Below are 23,559 nucleotides of genomic sequence, written 5' to 3' on the forward strand. Positions count from 1 at the left end.
TGCTAGAAACATCTTGATATAATTTTTATCACAAGTACTTCTACTCTCAAGATGTGTGTAAAATATTGTGCTTCAAATTAGAAAGAAGCAGATATCTGCCTTTTTATAAAATTTCAAACTTCCTCTGAAAGTTGTTAAGATTTTTATGGTTCGGAATGATCATCTTCACCTGAATTCTGGATGAAATCTTAAACTCTATGGAATAGAGAGTCAAAATTTTCTGCTGAAAATTCGTGTTTATTTCTGTAGAAAACTATTGCTATTGTTTTTAAACATTTCCAAGGTACATACCTATAAAGTTCTTTGAAGATTTGCAAGTGTTTCTATCAGAGTAAAGAAAAGTTTTTATAGTTGTAGAGTTTGATTCCGCATACTAAACTTATAAATTATTCAAATCGAATTCCAGAATTATTGAAACATTTCTTTAAAGGAACTAGCTAGAATTTTAGCCGGATTTTTTTGCAAAGATCTGGTCAGATTTTCTTCAATATGATTAAATTCATGACGATTTTTTCTTCCTGGCTTGAATATGTAATTCAAGAAGAACTCTTAACAAATTCATAGGTTCCTTATAGAAATTGCAGTAGATATTTGTGGAGAAATTCTTGAAAGATCCTAAAATATTTAAAGTTACGCAAACAATTTTTGTTTAAATTGGCTAAAAATTGGTCTAGGGTAATTGATCCGATCATGGAGGAGTTAAGCGCTGGGTTCATGTTTAAACCACAATTGTATCGCCCCAAGCAAACTTTTTACATGGATTGAATTGAAAATAATAAAATCCATCCTTAATCTACGGGAAAATAACGAAATATTGCCACTTTTATGTTGTTATGAGCATTTTATTCGTTTTTATCTGAAAGAACATTGTGTTCCTAATGTTGCGGTATGTGTTCCTAATGTTGCGGTATTTTGTTCCTATTGTTGCGGTATCCCATTGAAATCATATGGGATACCGCAACATTAGGAACACTACCGCAACAATAGGAACACAGCAGCAAACACATTTAGGAAAATATTTTTTTAAAATAGGTTTTTGGGCAAATCTTAAGCAAACAAATGGTGCAATCTCATAATTTAAGCACCATACATCTATTAAAAATACCTTTTGGTAACATTTTAGTCGAAAAAGTGCTCAATTGCCATTACCGCAACAATAGGTACTACCACAACGATGGGAACAATTACCCTACAAAAGATTATTACGAAATTTTATATTTAATTCAATTCAAAATAAAACAGAAATTCCAACAGGAACTCAGTATGGAGTTCCGACGAAATTTCTTCAGCAGCTTTTTAGTAGAATTTCCGCTAAAAATACCACTATGATTGTTTGCCTCTTAAAGTTTCACAAAGAGTTTTTAACAATTATTTTGCGCGTTCACCAGAAACTCCTCTCAAAGTCGCGTTAGAAATGTTGAAGGTCCACAAAAAAAGAAACCTAGTAATCGGTTAGCAACGCTATAGATTTCATCAATGATTCCGCAATAAATTTCATTTGGAGTTTTTGTAATACCGGCCCCAAAGATAGCGCTATCAATTTTATTTGAAATTTATCGAAAATGTCTCCTATGAAATCTATTTTTAAATTTCTTAAAGAACTTCTGCATGAATTTCAACTTGATCAATGGAATCTAATACTAGGAACACTCTCGGATAAAGCGTTATTTACTTGATAAAATTTCTTTTACAGTCGTCTTCAGACTAGATTTTCATATTTGGATCTCTGTTATGCTAAGATTGCCTTTTTTTAAGTTACGCTAATTGAGCTAGATTAATTTCTCCAATAACAACCCTAATTTTTGGAAGAATTTTTCATATTTTCTGGATTTTTCTGCAATGAAAAAATATCCTCTAAAATGAGGGCCCCCACAACACTGTGGCCCCGGGCCCCCACATTTGTAAATCCGGCCCTGATCCCAAGGCATGAAAAGATGGTGTATTACGGTCGATAATTAGTGGATTTGTTTACCCTTTGTAGCTTCCATTTAGTTAAATTCAATTGGTACATTAGATTTAATTTCATTGTATTCAGAGCAGTTGCCGGGTCCACGGGTAAGGGTTTTATGGGATATTTGAAAAGAATTCAATGAATGTATAAGTTGGAGCAAGATCCAAGAGATCCCTTGAGTACATATAATTGGATGTAAAAGCATAACTAGTGATCACTTGAAGCACTATGGATGAAGTTTGTGTTCACACAGCCCCAAGCAATAACTGTTTTTCAATAACTGTTTAGAATCTTCATCGAAGCTGCCAGCGTAACTAGAGATCTCTAGCTGAATTAAGAATATGATATACATACACTTTGTTTTATCATTTTTTTCTGGAACTTTTGAGACCCATGTAGGCCCTGGAATCCGTAGATGCTACTCCAGTATCGCCAGACCAGCTACACTCACACAAGGAACTAATGAGATATCTACTTGGGACGAACGTATTGATGATCTTCTATTTTAAGCAACAATAGCACCTGCTACATCAGGTTGCACGTCAATGTGGGGATGGGGAGGGAAGTGGTGATTGCAATCACTTGTTGCCAATAGACTGCGAAGTTCATTGCATCTGCACAATGTCATGCGGATGTCGGAGTGGTGTTGGGCAATGTTTATTTTGAGCAGGGGTTCACGCATTGGTGCATGGACGCTAGGTGTAAATTGATAGATTGTGGGAAGATTAACGGTACAGCTCCCTTGGTTGCAAAACTTGCAGGGGGCTGTTCATAAACCACGTAGACCATATTTTGGATATCTAAGGCCCCCCTCTCCTCGTAGGATTTAGTCCATACAACACTTTAAATAAAAAAATGTGTGAGTGTTTACTTTGGCCAGATCCCCCTTAGTCCCAAAAAGTCTACGTGGTTTATGAACGCCCCCCAGACGTTATAGGATAGATTTACACTCATGCAAAAATCGACCGTTTCCAAACACCCCAACTCCCTAGGTAACATTCTTTGTATGGGACCTCAAATTTGTTTGAATGGGTCGTCACGTTTTGCAAAACCCCCCTCCCTCTAAAAGCGCGACGTTATTAGTGTACGGCCCCTTATACTTGAGATGCATATGTAAAGAGTAGAGTATAGAGAAAGTACATAGGACCAGGACCTTCTGTACATATATGAATCAGAAGCGGTAGCCAGAAGACAACCAAGCTCGTCTTTATAATAGAATAACAACCTCTCGAGCAAAAATTGATCTCATCATAACTCAATCATTTTTATCTCATCAAATGTCGCTTTCATCATAACTAGAACTTTTGTGACAATTTTCTCTCCCTCCAAACATGAGAGGAACCGTTCCTAATAAAGAAAAAAACTACTTTTCAATCCCTGAAGCTATATTTAAATAATTTCTGGGTGAATCTCTGAAGGAATTCTCGAATATATGTTTGAGAGAACCGCTAGAGCGATTTCTGAAAGAATCTGAGAAAACTCTTGAATAAATACTTGGAGTATTGAAGGAGTTTCTAAAGTTTTTCTAATGACTTCCAGGAATAATTTCTAAAGGAATTTTATAAGATATCTGTAGTCGAATTCCTGTAGACATAACATGAGAAATTCTAGTGAAATTTCCGAAGAAACAAAGGAAGATTTTAATTTAAACTCTTCAGAAAAAATTTAGAACATTTTGTGAAGAAATCCTTTAACAATATTCCAAGATAACTTACCCGAGCAGAGGAGAATATCAAATTCATAAAAACAGAATCACATAGCCTGTTTTTATATCATAATTATTACCGTAAAACGGAGTATCTTTGATAATGCGGGTAACTTTGATAGTGCGACAAGCATTGTATAGTTTATCTTATAACTATGATTCCTTCAATCAGTTAAGGAAAAGGCAAACGTAGATCTGTTTAATACATATGAAAGTTCATCTTAGACGAATTTTCATTAAAACCTAGTTTTAATACAACTTTTTGGACAAGAAATAAAAATTGTTAATATTTTTGTCATTTGTCAACTCCTTCAAACAATCTGCTATACGACTCCGTTGCAACTATTTTTTCAATGAATTGACTCTTATTCTTGTTAGAATCATCATAGTAGATTCCAAATCTGTCCTTGAATCTCTTAACGAAGTGTGTTTTTACGAAATGGAAGAAATTTTGTAAATTGTGACATAAATTTCCACACATTGATAAACGCTTAAAAGTATACAATGCCCTTGTAGTTTCATGTAGATAAATCTGTGTTGTTCAAAATTTGTTAATAAAACATTAAAAACAACCCAAAAAATAAGAGAACTCACCATGAATAGCATGTAATCACATGTTGATGTACCGTCAAACATATATTTTTACAAAAATAATGATTTTTGATAGCTAAATTCACTGTGTTTTTCACTCAGTACTCCACAAACACAGTTTTATATGTAGAAATTAGTAAAAATCAATGTTTTGATATATAAATTATATCTGATATATTAGACAAGGCTTCTCTCATCATATTCATATTCCTAAGAATTCAATCTGTGATTATATGTTAGGATTTGATGTGATTTTCAGGGCATTATCAAAGTTACCCCAAAATGAAAAACTGATTCTCGCTCACATGGAAAATTAATAGTCACCCAAAATATTACAGATGATCGAATCTTTCAATTGCAATTGATAACTGATACCCCAGTACTTGTTTTAAGAATATAAAACTAGGGGAAATACTGTTACATGGAAAAATATTGAGAAAATTCGCTGAAAAACTATCAAAGTTACCCCATTTTACGGTACATTAATAAAGTATTACTTTTTGATAACATGTTTTGTTGGGCAATTTTATTTGGTTATGATCAAGTTATTGAGATTCATTCACCAAATAACATTTCAATAATATACTTTGTTGTAGACCAAGTTTTGTTATTATTTTACTATTGAAAATGTACAAATATGTGATGAACTATAACACAACAATAACAAGTTTTCAAATTCACTGCATGATTCATTGTTATTAAGTTGTTAATGAATCTAACAAAACATGCTATTAAATTCGTCGCTTATGATAAACAAGTTTATAACATAATAAGATTAGTTAATAACCTAAAAATTACTGATTCCATTATATAGTTATTATGCCAAAATAGCATAATATATTATGCTGTTGATATTTTCTTCTGGTCGGGTACTGAAGAATTTCCTGATGTAATCCGTGAAGTGTGCCTGAAGGAATCTCTGAAGCTATATCTTGAAAAATAAACTGATAAGTCTCTGTAAATATTCCTAGAAAAATCAATAATCTCTGTAGGAATCCATGAAAAATTTCCTGGAGTCATTTTTTCTGGAATTTACAATGGAAGCCCTGAAAAAAAATCTGAAAGAATTACCACAGAAAAACAGACATCACACTCTACTCGCTTCCCATCGACGACCATTTTAACGGTTGATTTAAATATTCGGTTGTAGGTCAATTAACCAGTCGCGGCACTGGCATCGTTTTTGCTCCTGTTTGATATTTGCGCACTACCGCCATCTAGTGGTGGCTTGTCCAAACATGGCATGGTTGGTATTGGGCGATTACGATTTCGTTACGATGATTTTTAATATAATTTGTTCTAAGTGGTACGTCAGTTTCTCTGTGGAATTACTGTACGAATTTTTTTAAGGAAACCTCGGAATAATTTCTAAAAAAAACACTGGAGGATTTTTTTAAACCATCCCTGGAAGTGTTTCTGAAGGTACCACTGGAGGACTTTCTAAAAGAATCCTTGAAGCCAATTTTGTAAGAAATTCATGAAAAGTTTTCTATATGAATTCTTGGAAGTTATTTCTGGAGTAATTTCTAGAGGAATTTCTGAAGCAATCTTTGGAGGAATTGCAAAAGTGATTATTGGAAGAATTCATGAAGAAAACTTTTGAGCACTGAATCAAAATTCAACCATCGCGCAACAATAATGACAGTGTCAGCAAGCCGAATTTGTTGCGACAATCCACCCAATGCGACATAAGTTTGTCCCAACTTGAAGAAAATAGGATAAAGATCGTGCACCACGAGTTTAAAGTTTTTCAAGCCTTGCATTGTGATTTTCGAGCGGTAACTACGAGTCGGTAACACTACACGGGTGTTTAAGATCTATCACTAAACAGTTTAGATTTTGGGTTAGTAATAGTTGATCATTCACGAGTTGAAAAGTACCTACGCAATAAATTCAGCTTTCGTTTTGTCTGCAACAAAAATTTTCGAGATCATGTCATATTCTGTTATCAGTTGGGATAAAGAGTAATCGCCGCGCCTTCTTTGTTGCTTGTTTTGTGCCTTTTTTGTCCGACAATTCTCTTCACTGCTTCAAATGCCTCAATTTTAAACTGAATCCCTGAAGGATTTTCTTCACTTTCCGACACTCGCGCGGTCTGCTACCATCGCCTGCACCACGTTGCAGGTGGATGCTTTTCATAGGGATTCTCGGAGCGATTTCTTGAGAAATCTCAAAAGAAATTTCTCGTTGAATTTCTGGGGGATTTTTGTTTTAAAGCAATCCCTAGTGGATTTTGTAAAGCAATCCATGGGAGAAGTTTCTGGAGGAATCTTTAAAAGAATTTCTGAAGGAAGTCCTGAAGTTGCTGAAGCAATTCGAAGAAAATTTCTTAATAAATCTTCTAAGGGATTAAAAAGAAAACAATCAAAAACAAAATGAAAGAATTCCTGGATAGATTTCCGAGAGAATCTTTGGGAACAATAGGGAGAGATGCAAATTTTACTTAAAACGAGTTGTTGAAATCTTTCCCGACGTTTCGATCCGTTTAAGATTCTTTTTTCAAGGGTTCAGTTTGTTGTTGTTTTTTCGTCAAGATTGTTTTGCATAACGTAAAATTGTCATATGAAAAAATGGTCGACTAAGCTTGGCGGTTTGTACGTCGGATTCGAATTCGAGCACAAAGTTTTGCTGTCTTCTAACATTGCTTTGGCTAAATGGCATTCGGACAAATGACCGTTTCGGCCAAATGGCGTTCGGCCAAACGGCATTCGGCCAAGCGACATTCGGCCAAATGGCGTTCGGCCAAATGACCCGGATTCGGAATTCAATTACTTCGTGGTTCAATCATTCCAATATCAGGTCAGTTGTAAAATCATTTTGCAAAAAATATTAGATTCTGGGGAGAATCAGTGGTGTTCAATTGGCTCTATTGGTCAAATCACTTCGACTATCCCTATTATAAACATAATACAAGATGACCTATATTTGAAATGACAGCTTTTTCATAGAGATTTAGAGCCTTCAATACTGCATTAGACACGTTCTACCGTGACGTTACAACGTTTTGACGCGAATTTCTGTTGTCACATCCTACACTAGGTGAGAGATATCGAGATGTAGAACATCGACATGTGGAGAATCGACTGTATTGGGAATTTTGTATCGTAGTCTTGGATTTTATTACTATCAAATCTTGCATCAAATGTACCCAGGAAATTGATTTTGTAAAACGGATACAAGTATACATATCATAAGCATCATATTCATCAACATGTCACTGGAGTTTTATTGAAATGTTTTTACAAAGGCACAAAAAAATACATCATTGCTAGGTGTATTAATTAGGATTTTTTTAGATGGTGCTCAGTGATTAACTTGGAGCAACCTCGATGACACCACTGAGTACAGTTAATTTCATTGCTAACTGGACTGCGCAGAAGTGCGGAGTCTGAAATAAAAGTGCGATATTGTATCAAATCGTTTTGGTATCTTCACAGCACTTATTCGCCATGACCCAATGAATAAGTGCGGCGAAGACACCGGAACGATCTGACACGAAATCGCACTTTTGTTTAAGATTCCGCACTTCATCGTGACATTTATAATCCCATAATGCGCAATACATCCTGTTTTTAAAGAAATGTTTGCATCCTAAATTTCTTCAGAAATTTCGTTTGCAATATTGTCAAAACTAGACTCTGGGGTCCCTTTGACAATACATTTGCGTACCGTGTAAAAAGTTTTTAGTTCAAATTTTGAAAAATCGTGCAAAAAAAGTGATTTTTCGACAAGCTATGCAAAAAATAAGAGTTGGACAAAACAAGTTGTACCGTCGTGTGGGGCTTCTTTTTACACTTTTTCATGGTTTCTCAACTTTATGACATTATAACTCCCAGAGTAGTGAATGGATTTCCACAATTTTTACACATGACAATCGTGAGTATGTATGTAGGATATATGCAAAATTTGAACTAAATCCATCAATAAACAAAAAAGTTGTTCATACACCAATCGGACATATCTCATATAGAACCGGATGGCGGCTACTTTGGACATTTTTATCTATAACAAAACTGCATTCCAAATTTTAGGGTTATATAGAAAACTACTTTGTACCAATACTGTAGTATACTATATCAGACATGATTTCAATAAATATACCGTAAACCGGGGTCAAATTGATCAGCGGGGTGAAATTGATCATTTGGGTACTACATTGTAATTGCATACCAGGAACTTCTAAGCGTCGCAATGATCTCAAACTTCTTACTTCATCTAGTTCATAGATGTCTAGAGATGAGTTTAATCTATTATTTTTTAAAGAAAAAAGTTAGTTTTGCCTTATTTTTTTAAGAATTTGCAATGTATTTCTCACTTAGCTGAAATCATTGCTTCTAATCAATCGATTGCCACTAGGACTTCCCGTAAATTTTTTGTTCTAACATATTTGTGAAGCCTTGGTTGGAAAGTTATGAAGCTACTCTGAATATGAATAAGTTTAAAAAAAAGTTCTTTTTTGACGAAAAAGTCATTTATTGTAACAGAAATCATTTATTTCAAAGAAAATTGCCTACCTTTAGGCGTTAAGGGGGGAATTTCAAAATTTAATTTGAAGTTTTAAGTGTCAAATCCACTAGTTGTAAGACTTTTGACGCGTTATTCGGGTTTAGAAGAGCAAAATTAAGTGCATAAGGAAATTTTTCTTTTTAACCAATGCATAATTGTACACTGATCAATTTCGCCCCAAAGTGGCAGCTTCAATTTTTTGTTTTTGAAGTAATTTTACTAAAAGTTTAAATTTGTCTGTCACATGGTTTGATGGAGATCCACTGGGTACTGACTTTACAGAAATTCTTTTGGCAATATTTTGATTGCCACTAATGTTATCCGCAAAAGTTGTTTTAAAGTGATCAATTTGACCCCGGATTACGGTATGCGTTTTAGGATGGTTCTGTGCTATCTTTGGTATTATGAGCAGGGTGAGCTATATAGATAGCCTGAAAAAAAGGACCATCAATTCTTTATTTAGGTGAAACGGTCACTTATAATGTATGACGATACAATTATTCGATTGTATATGCAACGTTGATACATTTTGAATGCATTGATCAACCCTTTGGAATTTATGAACTGTAGAAACAATGCTTACAGACCAAATGTTTTGATACGTTATGTATATTTTATTCGATGTTTTTTCGCGTCCTGATAAGCAATAAAGGGTCTGTTTGAAAAATAATTTCAACCAAATGAAGGGAAAACTATTGCTTCATAATAGTCCCAAAGACATCAGACAGATTTGAACCATATTTTGAATTCAAAAAATCCAAATTTAAAAGTGTCAAAAGTAGCCCCGCACGACGGTATGTAATTTTTTGCACGGCCGGCCAAAAATCCCGCGCGAATCGAGAATCGAGTGCATGAAAGAAAATCTGGATTTTTTTTAACCCTCTTCGTGCATTAGGGTCATTATGACCCCTAAACGTGCACAAGATCAGCGAGGTGCGCGCAAGCTAATGCACGAAGAAGGTTAATCTGAAAATTTCACAAAAAATAACAAATAGGTACATGCCTCTGGAGCCGACCATACCTCCGAGGATCTTCCAAAATCGATACCAGAAATTGTGCAAAAAAAAAATCCCCGATGATAGCAAGGAATGTGTCTGTAACTTTTACCAAAATTTTCCTAATGAAATCGACCATTGTACACTAGTATTTCAACGAATTTTACTCACTTATTTGTGTTGGTTTTATACAATTTGCCCAACATTTATTATTACACATCTAAAAACATTAAAAGATGAACACAAATATCTCACACAAAATCTTAAATTAAATACCATAGTTCCCAAAATTCCCTGATTAACTCCACAATTTGTAGAGATGAATTTTAGAGATAATGCACACAACGATGTCCGCATAAATTTCGATGTACCATTTCCCACGCTTTAAAGTACACGGTTTATGTTTTCACCCTCCACACGACTAAAGTAACCCTTCTTACAATTGTCCCACCAGGTTCACCCAATGCTACGGCGGTTGGGGTCTGCTCGATAGGCTCCACGGTACCGATGATCAGTATCGCAAATCCAAAAACTATCAACGTGATCTGCGGCTTTGGAGCGGCAAATCTGCGCGGGAACTCGTCCCCGACGACAAATAGGCAATAGGCATACCTACAATGAATGGAATGCAGCGAGGAGAGTGAAAGGAGTTTTAGCCTTAGCGTTGCTGGACGAGTCGACGATGGCGACGACGAAAGTGGGACGCGACCTATAGGGCCGCAAAGTCATAGATTTAATATGGACCAGCAGCGCGCGCCTTCCATCCTACGTAATAAATACGGGTATTAGTGCCATTGAGCTAGTAACATTTATCTTTTGCTGTAGAACAATAAAGATCGTTCGGGTCGCAACCCGTTAAGTTCAAGTACATCTATTATGTTTTTACACGGATAAAGTCGACCTCAGTGATGACGGGGGAGAGGCTTCGCAGGAATGGGATAACAACGGAAACTGCATCAGGCTTAGGCAGCCCCCCTAACTAGATTTGAACCTATTCTTAACGCACACTTCCGATTGCTGGTACCACGCGGTACAGTAATGATCACGAATCTATGACTTTTGTTCAAATGGCACTCACTGATAAAAACACATTCGAACAAAAAATAATATTTTGGATATGGAAAACGCTTCTCTTTCTGACAGAGGTGAAAGATTTTGTGTTGTGAGAAGGATGAAGAACGATCCGTAGCTCTGTAATCTAGCGTTATTTCAAAAAGCAGTTACGCCCTATTTAAAATGTTGTTGCTCAAATAGACTTTCTAGCTATTTTTTTAATTGTGAATTATGATTAACGTGTTTTAAAACTATCAGTGTTGATATATTGAAAACATGAAAAGAAGCCTAATTTAAAACCCGATTTCTTGAATATGTTTTATTGCTACTGTTACTCTCCTCCGCAACAGAAAAAAAGCGAACGGAGGCGGGCGGCGTCGGAGAAAAGCTTCCATTATTGGCAGACATGTTGCTCTGTAATTGCTATTGGCTAGACGGGTCGTAGCCAGCAGCCAGCCATTGAAATTTGAGGGGAAAGGCACACAACCAGACGATTCAGCTTCAGGAGATATGGCGGCAGCTCAGCGGCAACCGGCGGCGGGACAATCAGTGCGAGGTGAAAAATGAAAGTTCAATTTGGTCGAATCAAAGTTCAATAAACAAACACGACTCCGGTGTCTGTGTTGTGCGGGCGCGATAAAACCTTAATCTATTTAGCAGTAAATTATGATTGGCAGCGTGGACGCAAAAATCCGCATCACGTTGTTGGGCTGGTTTCAGCCTGGCATGGAGATAAATAGATGATTCTTTCAATACTTTTATTATGTTTTCGTAACCATTTCCAGTTTTATTTGCGGTAAACGCTGCTATAACATTGATTAAATTTTATTAATATTTGAACTCAAATCTTACATTCTGCAAATAATACCTGTGCATTTAGAAAAATAATTATTTCAATGGTTGATGTAGGAGCCCAACAACTTCACGAGATTGGTGAATCATCTAACCGGTATATATCGCGAATAATAAGTAGGAATGCGTTAGTATAAGTTTTATTTCATGTAGACAATAGTCCGATGAAAATATATAAATAAATAAATAATAATAATAATAACTGAAGTGGTAATTGCAAGGGTATTCAGCAAGACTACTCGACTAGAATTGTGATATAAACATCTCCAACATCGTTTGTGTTTCCAAAATACTATAACTCAACTATACAGGGTGTTAGGTTCCTGAGTGCAAACTTTTTAAAGGCTGATAGAGGACCATAAATGGCGAAAAAAAAAATGTTCTACGAATATGGTCAAATCTCAACCGTTACGTAGTTATTGAACTTCCTATGTTTTTGACTCTTATTGCCTAAATTGGCAATAACTTGGAAATGGTAAAACTTATCGCAGTTTTTTTACCCTTATTCGAAAGATTATTGAATTTTCTATTAAATGGCATCTTTGAATAAAAATGATTAAATTTTCTAGAGCAAAATAGCTAAAAATAGTGTGTTTTTATTGGTTTTTGTCAATTATCTTTGAAACATGCGTAATAAATTAAAATTCTTTCTTTGGCAAAGTTGTGGCCCCTGTTTTGCTCTAAAATTCGCTCTTTGACACCAAACTACTAGCTCTCATCGTTTTCTTTCAATTTTGATTTAAATGTGCGGCACAATGCGCAAAAAAGTGCTTTCCATGACAGTTGCAAATTTATTATCTGAAATGCGATGTTTGAATCAAAATTGCAAGAAAACTATAAGAGATAGAAGTTTGATATCAAAGAACGAATTGTAGAGTGGAACAGGCCACAACTTTGCCAAAGAAAGAATTTTAATTTATTACGCATGTTTCAAAGATAATTGACAAAAACGAATTAAAACACGCTATTTCTAGCTATTTTGCTTTACAAAACTTAGTTATTTAACTAAACCAATAGATTCAAAGATGCCATTTGATAGAAAATTCAATAATCTTTCGAATAAGGGTAAAAAAAAACTGCGATTAGTTTGACCATTTTCAAGTTATAGCCAGTTAAGGGAATAAGAGTAAAAAACATGGGAAGTTCAATAACTACGTAACGGTTGAGATTTGACCATATGCGTAGAACAATTTTTTTCACCATTTATGGTCCTCTATCACTCCTTAAAAAGTTTGCACTCAGGAATCTAACACCCTGTATTACATTATGTCAGCGTTTCTCCAACTATGTGTCGCGACCCACCACCGGTGGGTCGCGGGCTGATAACTGGTGGGTCGCGAAAGTTTGAGCAAAAATTAATATCATCATAATTAACATAACTCTACTGTTTAATTGATTGAATTATTTCTAGAAATGATTTCTCTTTAAAAATTTTGGAAGAATTTGATTCTATAATTTTTATCTTAATCTCTACAATATTATTAGAACTTCACCTTGTTGATTTGACTTTGAACGGGTGTATGGGGAACTGTACATATTTTTGTTTTACAATTTATTTGTGAAAATCTTAAACATTTCTTGAAATTGTATAAAAATATAAAGTTTGTATTGAAAACAATTGAAGTATTTTTCAACTGTCGTTCTACAACTACAATAGTAGCTATACCTTAAAAAAATGGTGTTTGTAAATGCCATTTTTTGCGATTAGTATTATACAGGCGTATATACAATGATCGAAATATCTTCATCGATTTTCCGGAAGATAGGATCAGTGTGCGGATGATCTCTTGACGTTTTTCGGTACAGGACGATTAGAATTATTATCTTAAACAATAAAATTAACTGGAAATGATTTGCCGGCCATGTTATTCACCAAAGAGAAAATCGATAAAGAGAAATCGATCATTGTAGATACGCCCGTATTATACTAAGCGCGAGATTTATTTCATTAACTTTTAAGACCCTGTTCTAATGTAGAATTAGCAGTAGTTGAAATACACAGAAATTAAAAAAAAACTGTTTTGTACAAGTTTTTCTCGGGACAAACGACTTCTCTTTTCTACTTGTCTAAAGCTCTAACTGTACTCAATCAGATTTGTTTTGAACAAAGCACTCAACATGTTTATTACTAAAATGAGTCAGAATTTTCTGAAGTCCGAATTTTCTTAAGGTAATATTTCTGTGGAAGTAGATGATGGTGGGTCGCCAAATTCTTTAAGAACTAAAGATGGGTCGCGAGCTGGGAAAGTTTGAGAACCCCTGCATTATGTTAAAAATATTGTTTGATAACTCATTGTATTACAATTTAGTTTTGATTTGTCGACACTTAAAAAATTAGTTACAAAATTGTATCAAAATTTGAAGAAATTAATAATTTTAAAGCTTTAATTCATATCACATTTTGTTATAATTTTGATCTGCTTATAATCTTGAATATACATTGGCATTTCGGTTCAATCACTAGTCGTTTTAATCACTACTCGCCCAAATTCACGGTTTTCATTTCGATTTTATCACAATTTTCGTTTCGTTTTTATCACACTTGTTCTAAAACACTCCGAAATCAATATAAAATCAAAATTACATAACCCAGTCCACTAAAACAGTTGAGAATGCGATCTACGGTTCATAAACTTAGCAGTTGACCGATTTTGAATAAAAAATTTACATTTATTTCTCGTTTCGCCAAATTCACGGTTTCGTTTATTTTACGGTATTTTTTTTTTGACCGTGATAAAACCGAAAAACCGAAAAACCACGAGTATTGTGTTGTTCTTTGCTTTGCATGGATCGCTCCTGTAAGGGGTGAGTATGGCAGCATAATCGATAGCGTCCGTTATTGTCTCGAGCGGAAATCAAAACAATAGATCCGCGGGTGTTTATTGTTCAGTATTGTGTTGTTCTTTGCAGAGAAGAACATTAATTAAGGCAATTAGATGATCGGCATTGAACCACAAAAACCACACAACAATTGGTGAGATCTTTCCAATATTATTTATTTATAAATGATTCTATTTCAGTATATATTTGCTATACAACTGCATATAAGTTGAAAATTCGCTATATTCAACATCCTTTCATCTATTGGAAGCTGCTTCAGTTCTGGGCTCTTTCTAAGTTGATGAAGGGATTTATAAATGCTTGCAAGGACTTAGCCAGGTGTGTGGAGCTGAGTGAATCTATGACATTGTAGATAGTAGCGACATCAGCAATGTAAATGGATATATTCAGCTTTGCAACTCCATCCAAGATTTGTGCAAGTATTCATGCTATGCTATGCTATGCTATGTGATAAAACCGAAAAACCACTGTACCAGTGTACTTTTTGTTACAATTTTAGTTATTCTAACATCATCCTGCATCAAGTTTATAACACAATATTTATTGATATTTACACAGTATGTTACAAACTTGATATACAGTGACTTTACACCGATGAATCACCCACAGTTTATGAATCAGCTGGCTCGCACGGTAACTTGTCACAAAACATCTAAAAAGCATTTTTACAGGACAAATCCTTATGTATATCGAACATCACAATAGTCGTTACAGCGAGGAATCCGATTTTGCTTCCGAAATCAACGAAAATTATCGGCGAGATTTTTATGCTGTCAATGTAGACATTTCAGGCCAAACATGTCTATAGGTCCTATGTGCAGAAGAGCGGCTCTCTTTGGTTTCCCTCTCTTTCGTTAATATCTCAGCTGTTTATTTGTATTATGATTGTCTCCTTGCATTGAACGATGGTCAAAACAATCGTCTTTTGATTTGTACTGCAAAAATAGTTGAAAAGTGTACCATTACATTGCAATAATTGAAAGAGAAATTAAACAAAGAGAGCCTCTCAAATGCAGATAGGACCTATTAAAATGTTTGGCCTGATTTTTTTGCCGCTTTTGCAAGACGTGTGGCTGTTGTCAATATGAAAAAAAAGACAATTTAGATGATTTTGAGCGACTTTTTGGGGAAAAATTAAGCTGCAGCTAACTCTAACATGTTGAATCAGCGAGTTTATGAAGGAAAAGTGCTATGAAATAGTGGCTTCACCTAAAATATTGAGCAAAACACCTGATTCATAAAATGTGGGAAAAACAAGGGCACAATTTATGAATCAGGCTGAAAAAACCTAGCTGAAATTTTGCATTTTTTTTTATATTTCATTAGTTTTTAAGTTTTTGTAAGAAATGCTCAGCATTCAAAACCTGAATGAGCTTCAACCGATTCGATGCCATTTCGAACGCTGTTATCGCAGCCGGACACTTGGTGGAGGGCGTATCAGGAGCAATTATTGACCAAAGCACAGTATTTTTTAGATTTTGGGGTTACGTTGAATAAAAAACTAAAAGAGATTTTTGATTAAATCACAGTCTTATTCCTTCGGACTTTATGTTACGCTATAAAGAGGTGGTGATTGATACCACCATAGGAGAATAGCGATCATCGATTAAAAAACGTTGCTAGACCCTGATAATCAATAATAGACTATGAAAAACCTTTGGCGATTCAGTCATCAAATGGATTAAAAAGGATGATAACATTTTAAAACATTTAGCTTCATATGGAAGTTTTTTCAGGGACTCAATTTGTATCGTTTTTCTTTCGTCTTGTCAGATTTGTTAAACGTTGAAATGTCAATATTGGCTGAATAATTTGTAATATTTCTGACACAAAACTAGATAATTCATTCAAAGTAGATCCTATCAAATCAGTGCTTTCCGTAATGCTACCACCCCTAAAACAAATTACTCAACCAATATTGACATTTCTACGTTTCACAAATGTGACTTGACTAGACGAAAAAACGATACAAATTGAGTCCCTGAATAAGCAGAGGAAGTTTAGCAGAGGAAGTGAGATACGTCCACCTACAGGGTGGGTTTGAAATAAGGAACTTTCAACAACAGCTGTTAAGATGTGGAGTTCGGAGTTCTAAGCAGCGGAATCGATGCTGGGAATTGAATGGCAGCCTCGGTCTGACGAATTTAACTTCTCTGCATACATGCCGACCACAATGGAGAATCTACTAGATGGTTCCATTTGCACGGTGTTCTCCAGACCGTTATTATAATAAAAAAAATCTCCATCCAATCGGCACCCACCATTCGTTTTCTATGACTATCCTGCATGTTTGGACAAAATATGAAAAAAAATTGTAGAGCCCCTTTTAGAAGGCGTAAAGCTCTATTTACAAATAAAAAATCTAAATATTTATATACTCAGCCTCTTTTTAACATTTTTGATGAAATATTTTTACGAAACATTGTTTTGTATTGAGTGACAATAGTGTCAAACGTGGTTTTGGTGGATTTATTGATGAAAATGTGAACATTTGAGTGTTCCATCGCATTCTACACGTTTTATACATCTTAGGCAAAAATAATAGGTTACTAGTTGTTTTTTTTTCCGAACATACAAAAATGTATCTCTATATTAACTTTCACAATAGAATAGGTTAAATTTTAGTGCTTAAAGGGTAGCAATTTTAAGAGCCACGAACTTCCATTGCCTTGATTTAGCGTGTTAGGTACCTGTTTGTATATCTCTAGACCCTCAGCAACGCCCAATTTCCAAGGTGAAATTACATTCCGCAAAATCTGAATATCCTCTGTAGTGACAGGTGACCCTCCTCAAAGACATGTTCAGCAACTTTCAACCTGAAATCGTATTCCTTGTATCCGTTGATTCTCGCTGTTTTGAATAAGTGAGTGAGTTCCTTATTCTTCCCGTCATCGCTTAGAGGTAGAGTGAACCATGTGGTGAAAAGTTGTCATCTTATGTTGGAAGGAGTGATTCGACGAATAGGGATGACACGCATGATATTGATGGTAAGTTTCCTGTAAATCTCGAATTCAAACGATAAGAACCATCATGAGCCTATATGATCCTCTTGGCTTTCTCGCCGTGAATACCAGGTCCCAACGCATCACCTATTCATCGACTTCAAAGCGATATACGACAGTATCGACCGCGCAGAGCTATGGAAAATCATGGACGAAAATGGCTTTCCTGGGAAGGAAAGCTGACTAGACTGATTAGAGCAACGATGGACGGTGTGCAAAACTGCGTAAGGGTTTCAGGTGAACTATCCAGTTCATTCGAATCACGCCGGAGACTGAGACACGGTGATGGACTCTCATGCCTACTCTTCAACATCGCTCTGGAAGGTGTGATGGAACGAGCCAGGCTCAACAGCCGGGGAAATTTTTTTACAAAATCCGGTCAATTTGTGTGCTTTGCGGACGACATGGACATTATCGCCAGAACATTTGGAACGGTGGCAGAGATGTACAGTATTGAGATTTCATTATTGATATTATTCCTTTACATGTATTGGAAAAATAACAATAAAGTTTATCCTCACTTTTCCTAGGGTATAACTTTTTTCACAGACGTTGGATCACTTTGCGGTCTTCGACAAAGTTCTCTGGCATATAGTAACCTACAATAATACCAAAGAGTTTGATTATTGAACGCTTACAGCGCCACCTAGTGGTAAAATTCGAAAACTTAAAATTTCTGCATACATTTGGCCAAGTTTTCCCATACAAACTTCAAGCGTTTTGATCGCCCCCTTAGGCTTAACTGATTTTGCTCAAATTTTGAACGTAGCTTCTGGGAGTCCAAAACAACTGATTGAGGAGGTAAGACTTGGCATTTTTCGAAATTTTTGACTTTCATATAAGTGTGGGCAGATCGTCCTCCACTTGGTCGACCCACCTAGCTCGCTGCGCTCCACGTCTTCTTGTACCGGTCGGGTGACTCTCGAGAACCATTTTAGTCGGGTTGCTATCCGACATCCTGATGACGTGACCCGCCCACCGTAGCCTCCCGATTTTCGCGGTATGGACGATGGTTGGTTCTCTCAGCAGCTCGTGGTTCATTCGCCTTCTCCAAGTCCCGTCTTCCATCTGCACTCCGCCGTAGATGGTACGCAACACCTTCCGTTCGAAAACTCCAAGGGCGCGTTGGTCCTCTGCACGTAGGGTCCATGTTTCGTGCCCATAGAGGACGACCGGTCTAATCAACGTTTTGTAGATGGTTAACTTCGTGTTACGGCGAACTTTATTCGATCGTAGAGTTCTGCGGAGTCCAAAGTAGGCACGATTTCCTGCCACAATGCGCCTCTGAATTTCTCTGCTGGTGTCGTTGTCGGCGGTCACCAGTGAGTCCAAGTACACGAATTCTTCAACCGCCTCGATTTCATCACCGTCGATATGAATTCGGGGTGGCGGGCGCGGTGATTCCTCCCTGGAGCCCTTTGCCATCATGTACTTTGTCTTCGACACATTAATGACTAATCCGATTCGCCTGGCTTCACTCTTTAGTCGGATGTACGTTTCCGCCATCGTCTCAAATTTACGAACAATAATATCTATATCATCGACGAAACCAAGCAGCTGAACGGACTTCGTGAAAATCGTCCCACTCGTGTTTATCCCCGCTCTTCTTATTACACCCTCCAAAGCAATGTTGAACAGCAAGCACGAAAGACCATCACCTTGCCGTAACCCTCTGCGAGATTCGAAGGGACTCGAGAGTATCCCTGATACTCGAACTACGCACATCACTCGATCCATCGTCGCCTTGATCAACCGTGTCAGTATATCCGGGAATCCGTATTCGTGCATAATCTGCCATAGCTGTTCTCGATCGATTGTATCATACGCCGATTTGAAATCGATGAACAAGTGATGTGTGGGCACGTTTTTTATTCTTAATCACTTAACCTAATTTACAGCTCTTTTGTCCACTGGGGCACTACGTGAGCAATTTCAATTGACAGATGCACTTACATTTTGTACAGCGCCTAGATTCTATTCTACTTTATCGAACTGGTTGCCTTTCTGCTGCTTTCACTTTTTCTACTTTTATACCTAGTAAAATGATGAGCACAAGGATGATGATGGATGGCCTTTGTTCCTTCCCAGTCCAATTGGGGGATCCATTATGAGTAGCAGTTCGCCGATGTCCAGGTATCCGGGTCCGTTTGAGCCATGGGGCTCAGAAGAGGGTCAGTGTCAGTTGCTCTTGGGGGAAAAGCAACTGACGAAAAATTGTAAGTGCCGGGGCTGGGAATCAAACCCATGACCATCCGCATATGAAGCGAACGTGTGACCAACTACGCCCCGGGCCCCGGCGATAATGTGGGCACGTTGTATTCGCGGCATTTCTGCAACACCTGGCGGATGGCGAACATCTGGTCCGTTGTAGCGCGTTCACCTATGAATCCAGCCTGATATTGCCCCACGAACTCTCTTGCAATCGGTGATTGACGGCGGCATAAAATTTGAGAGCATATCTTGTAGGCAGCGCTCAGTAGTGTGATCGCGCGATAGTTCCCGCAATCCAACTTGTCGCCCTTTTTGTAGATGGGACACACGATACCTTTCATCCACTCCTCCGGTAATACTTCCTCCTCCCAAATCTTGGTAATGACCCAGTGTAGTGCTCTCACCAGTGCTTCTCCACCGTGTTTTAGTAACTCGCTTGGTAATTGATCTGCTCCAGCGGATTTCCTCCTCCTGCTCCTTTCCGGCTAACCTCCTCTTCAATCTCTCGGTGGTTGGGGCTGGAAATCTTTCGTCCTGCACACGTACCCCTAGATCTGTTACCGCGCCACCCTAGGTGCTTGCAACGTCGCCATTGAGGTGCTCATCGTAATGCTGCCGCCACCTCTCGGCCACCTCAAGCTCGCTCGTGAGAATATTCCCGTGATTATCTCGGCACATGTCGGCTTGTGGCACAAAGCCTCTGAGCGAGCGGTTCAGCTTCTCGTAGAACATTCGTGTGTCCTTAGCGCGGTACAGCTCTTCCATTGCTTCGCGATCTCGTTCTTCCTGCTGGCGCTTCTGCATCCGGTAGACTGAGTTCTGCCTGTTCCGCGCCTGTCTGTAACGTGCCTCATTCGCTCTCGTACGGTGTTGCAGCATTCTCGTACCAGTCTTTTTTGTGATGACTTTGCAGGGGACGTCCCTATGGAGCTGTATGTCAAAATACACAGTAGGCGTACTACCCGTTTGCCGGGACAGCTAGTAAACGTTAAAAATTCCATTCAATTCGGTTCACTGATTCCCGAGATATGACTGTTCATAAATAAGTTGTCTAAAAAAACGGTGTTAAGCTAGAACGGTTTTAGCTTCGCGAAAGATTCACCAAACGAGCACAAATTTGTACTAATGCACTATGGGGCGGCTCCATACAAACAGGTGTCCAAAAATATTTTCGCGTCAATTTTATAATGTCTTGCTCCTATTCGTAGGGTTTATGCCTGAAAAATATGAAAAACATGTTGAACAGGTTGTTTCAACACGACAGTTTCAAACAGTATGAAATTACAAGGGCATTTCATACTTTTAGGCGTTTGAGGATTTGTGTTCCTATTTATAAAATGGATTACAATTCGTAAAAACACGCTTCCCTAAGAGATCCAAGACTAGATTTAGACTGCACTATGATTAATCTAAGGTACACCGGGGCAAGTTGAAACGGGTAGGGCATGATAAAACAGCGGATTAACATGATGTTATTCAATCAGGATAAACAATATGAATGTCATAACACATAGTTTTTGAATCAAACTATCTTCTGGTGAAGAATAAGTTTTCAAATTATAAAGAAATCTTTTTCAAATCAGACCAAACATGTCTAACGGTCCAATCTGCAGAAGAGAGGCTCTCTTTCGTTTCCCTCTCTTTCATTAATATCCCAGCTGTTTATTTGTTTTATGATTGTCTCCTTGCATTGAACGATGGTCAAAACAATCGTCTTTTGATTTGTACTGCAAAAGTAGTTGAAAAGTGCACCATTACATTGCAATAATTGAAAGAGAAAGTGAACAAAAAAAGCCTCTCAAATGCAGATAGGACCTTTTGAAATGTTTGGCCTGAAATCTTCCCGTTTCATCTTGGCCCACCCGTTTCAACTTGCTGCTGTGTACCTTACCGAGAAAAGCGGTCATGGCGACCAAATGTTTCCCCAGAGGCCAATAGGGTGATTTTAAATAGCAATATATCAATAACCGCCGACAACTTGATTGGAATTGCAGAATAGCAGCTAGTAACAGCCAAATTTGATTTCAATGTCTCCCAAAGATCCTAAACAAAGACATAGAAGTAGTCCATATTAAAGCCAAAGATATGAAAAGTAGAACATTTCATTCGTTTTACCAAAATTTGGCAATGGTCTCATTCTGCTGCCAATATCTCGATAAGAAGAGGGTTTACTGGTCCAAGTGGTCTACTAGTTGAAGGTAGACCACTTGGACCAGTAAACCCTCTTCTTATCGAGATATTGGCAGCAGAATGAGACCATTGCCAAATTTTGGTAAAACGAATGAAATGTTCTACTTTTCATATCTTTGGCTTTAATATGGACTACTTCTATGTCTATGAAGCTAAATCTCAAATTGAATAAAGTCAATTTTTGATTTTTGGCCACCTCAATCCCCTTAGTGCAATGACGCATATATAATAGGTTGACAAACATTCAAAAGAATTTTTGATGCACTCTATGAAAAGTTACAGCATATTTTTATTTGTGAGAGAAAACAAAAGTTGCCTATCCCAAACATTTTGACCACCTCCTCTGTATGTGCCATTTGTCTCTCTGTTATCCCTTTATTCAAAAAGTCAAATAGGTGGGCTGGGTAAATATAACTCGTTTACTATGAAATTTGAAGTCACAAGTATGTGCCTCAAATTCAGTTGATGATTGCATATCGTGTCAAACCAATTTCCATCACTTATAATATCTTACGATATGTACACATTAGCCTGGTGATATTTACACTTCAGCTACTAAAAAAGTCACCACCCAAAGGTTAATGTCATCCAATTACACCACGTTAGGCAATTTTCGGTTATGATATTACTCTCTAGACGAGCGGAGCGAGTCGCTCGGTACTTCATCTCCGAAAGCACTTTCACGCCCCATTAGATTAGGTGTCTATCTTTACGTACGTGTACGTAGATGAACACCGGTTTTTTCTGCTGCTACTGCTGCTGCAGAGCGTTCCAAAGAAGCAAGTTCACCACATCGGGTGGCATGTTGCAACGAAACATATCCATAAAAAAAGGGGAGAGTGGGGTGAGATGTGCTCCTCAAAGTTATTGTATTAATAGCATATCAGCTACGGGAAAGGAACAAAATGTTCTTCTACATTATAACAAGCAATTCACATCGATTCTCCCCAACATTTCGCTGCTTGTTGACATTGACGTGCGCCGAGAAGACAACAGAAGATGAAGATAGATGCGCCCCGTATCGAGGTGGATGCTAATCTGGGTCGAGTGGTATATCTCCATATTTTTCATTCTTCCTTATGCTCTACCACTCAATGACTATGACTACGACTGTGAATGCTTGGAGCAGCGTGGTGGCGCTGCATATATTTTGGGGACAACCAGCAGCTAGCCGGAGCGGCAAGCATATTCGCCGGCACCAAATTAAGTATAATGTGAAGGTCGTATGCCGGTTACTGGACTAGCCAGTCGTTTTGGGCTATTTTGGCTTTGTCATCTTTATTTGTGAGTCATAGTGAGTCCTCCTTTCTATACCCGTCGAATCGAAACTTCGGACAAATTTAGTTGAACTTAATTTTAATTGTAGGGTAATGAAGGTCATAAGCAAAAAAAAAACATCACACATATTGTACTTTTTATATGTTTTTTTTTTTTTATTTTTTAACCTTTTGTTTAATTGTTCGGTTTAGTATAAACTGTTTTGCTTTCCTTCTTCTTTATGGCGTTACATTCTACCTTAAAGATAGCATGCCTCTCAGATAAGTGTTCTTAAAAAGCACTTTCACAGTTGTTAGATAAAAATCTTTATGCTAATTAAGTAATTGCGCTTTCGTTTTCGTATATCGTATGGAAGACACAAAGATACTCCAAAGCCTCCGAAAC

The 23,559-nt window shown here is 37.1% G+C and overlaps 2 protein-coding genes across 6 annotated transcripts in view; both read left to right on the forward strand.

The window, feature by feature from the left end:
* The window catches only part of LOC109402800 (fatty acid hydroxylase domain-containing protein 2), a 36,935-nt gene extending 26,156 nt beyond the window's left edge, over nt 1-10,779 (forward strand). The window contains exon 4 of one of the 2 annotated variants that reach the window (XM_029880570.2): nt 10,203-10,779. In XM_029880570.2, coding sequence (XP_029736430.1) covers nt 10,203-10,347 — 145 coding nt within the window. In that variant the 3' untranslated portion in view covers nt 10,348-10,779. The remainder of the gene's footprint in view (nt 1-10,202) is intronic. The other variant, XM_062859406.1, reaches the window with a different exon arrangement.
* The window catches only part of LOC109402771 (SH2B adapter protein 2), a 561,576-nt gene that overhangs the window by 199,233 nt on the left and 338,784 nt on the right, over nt 1-23,559 (forward strand). The gene's annotated exons all lie outside the window — the stretch shown is intronic.

This window comes from Aedes albopictus, chromosome 3 (genome assembly GCF_035046485.1).
Source record: "Aedes albopictus strain Foshan chromosome 3, AalbF5, whole genome shotgun sequence".
Classification (NCBI taxonomy): domain Eukaryota; kingdom Metazoa; phylum Arthropoda; class Insecta; order Diptera; family Culicidae; genus Aedes; species Aedes albopictus.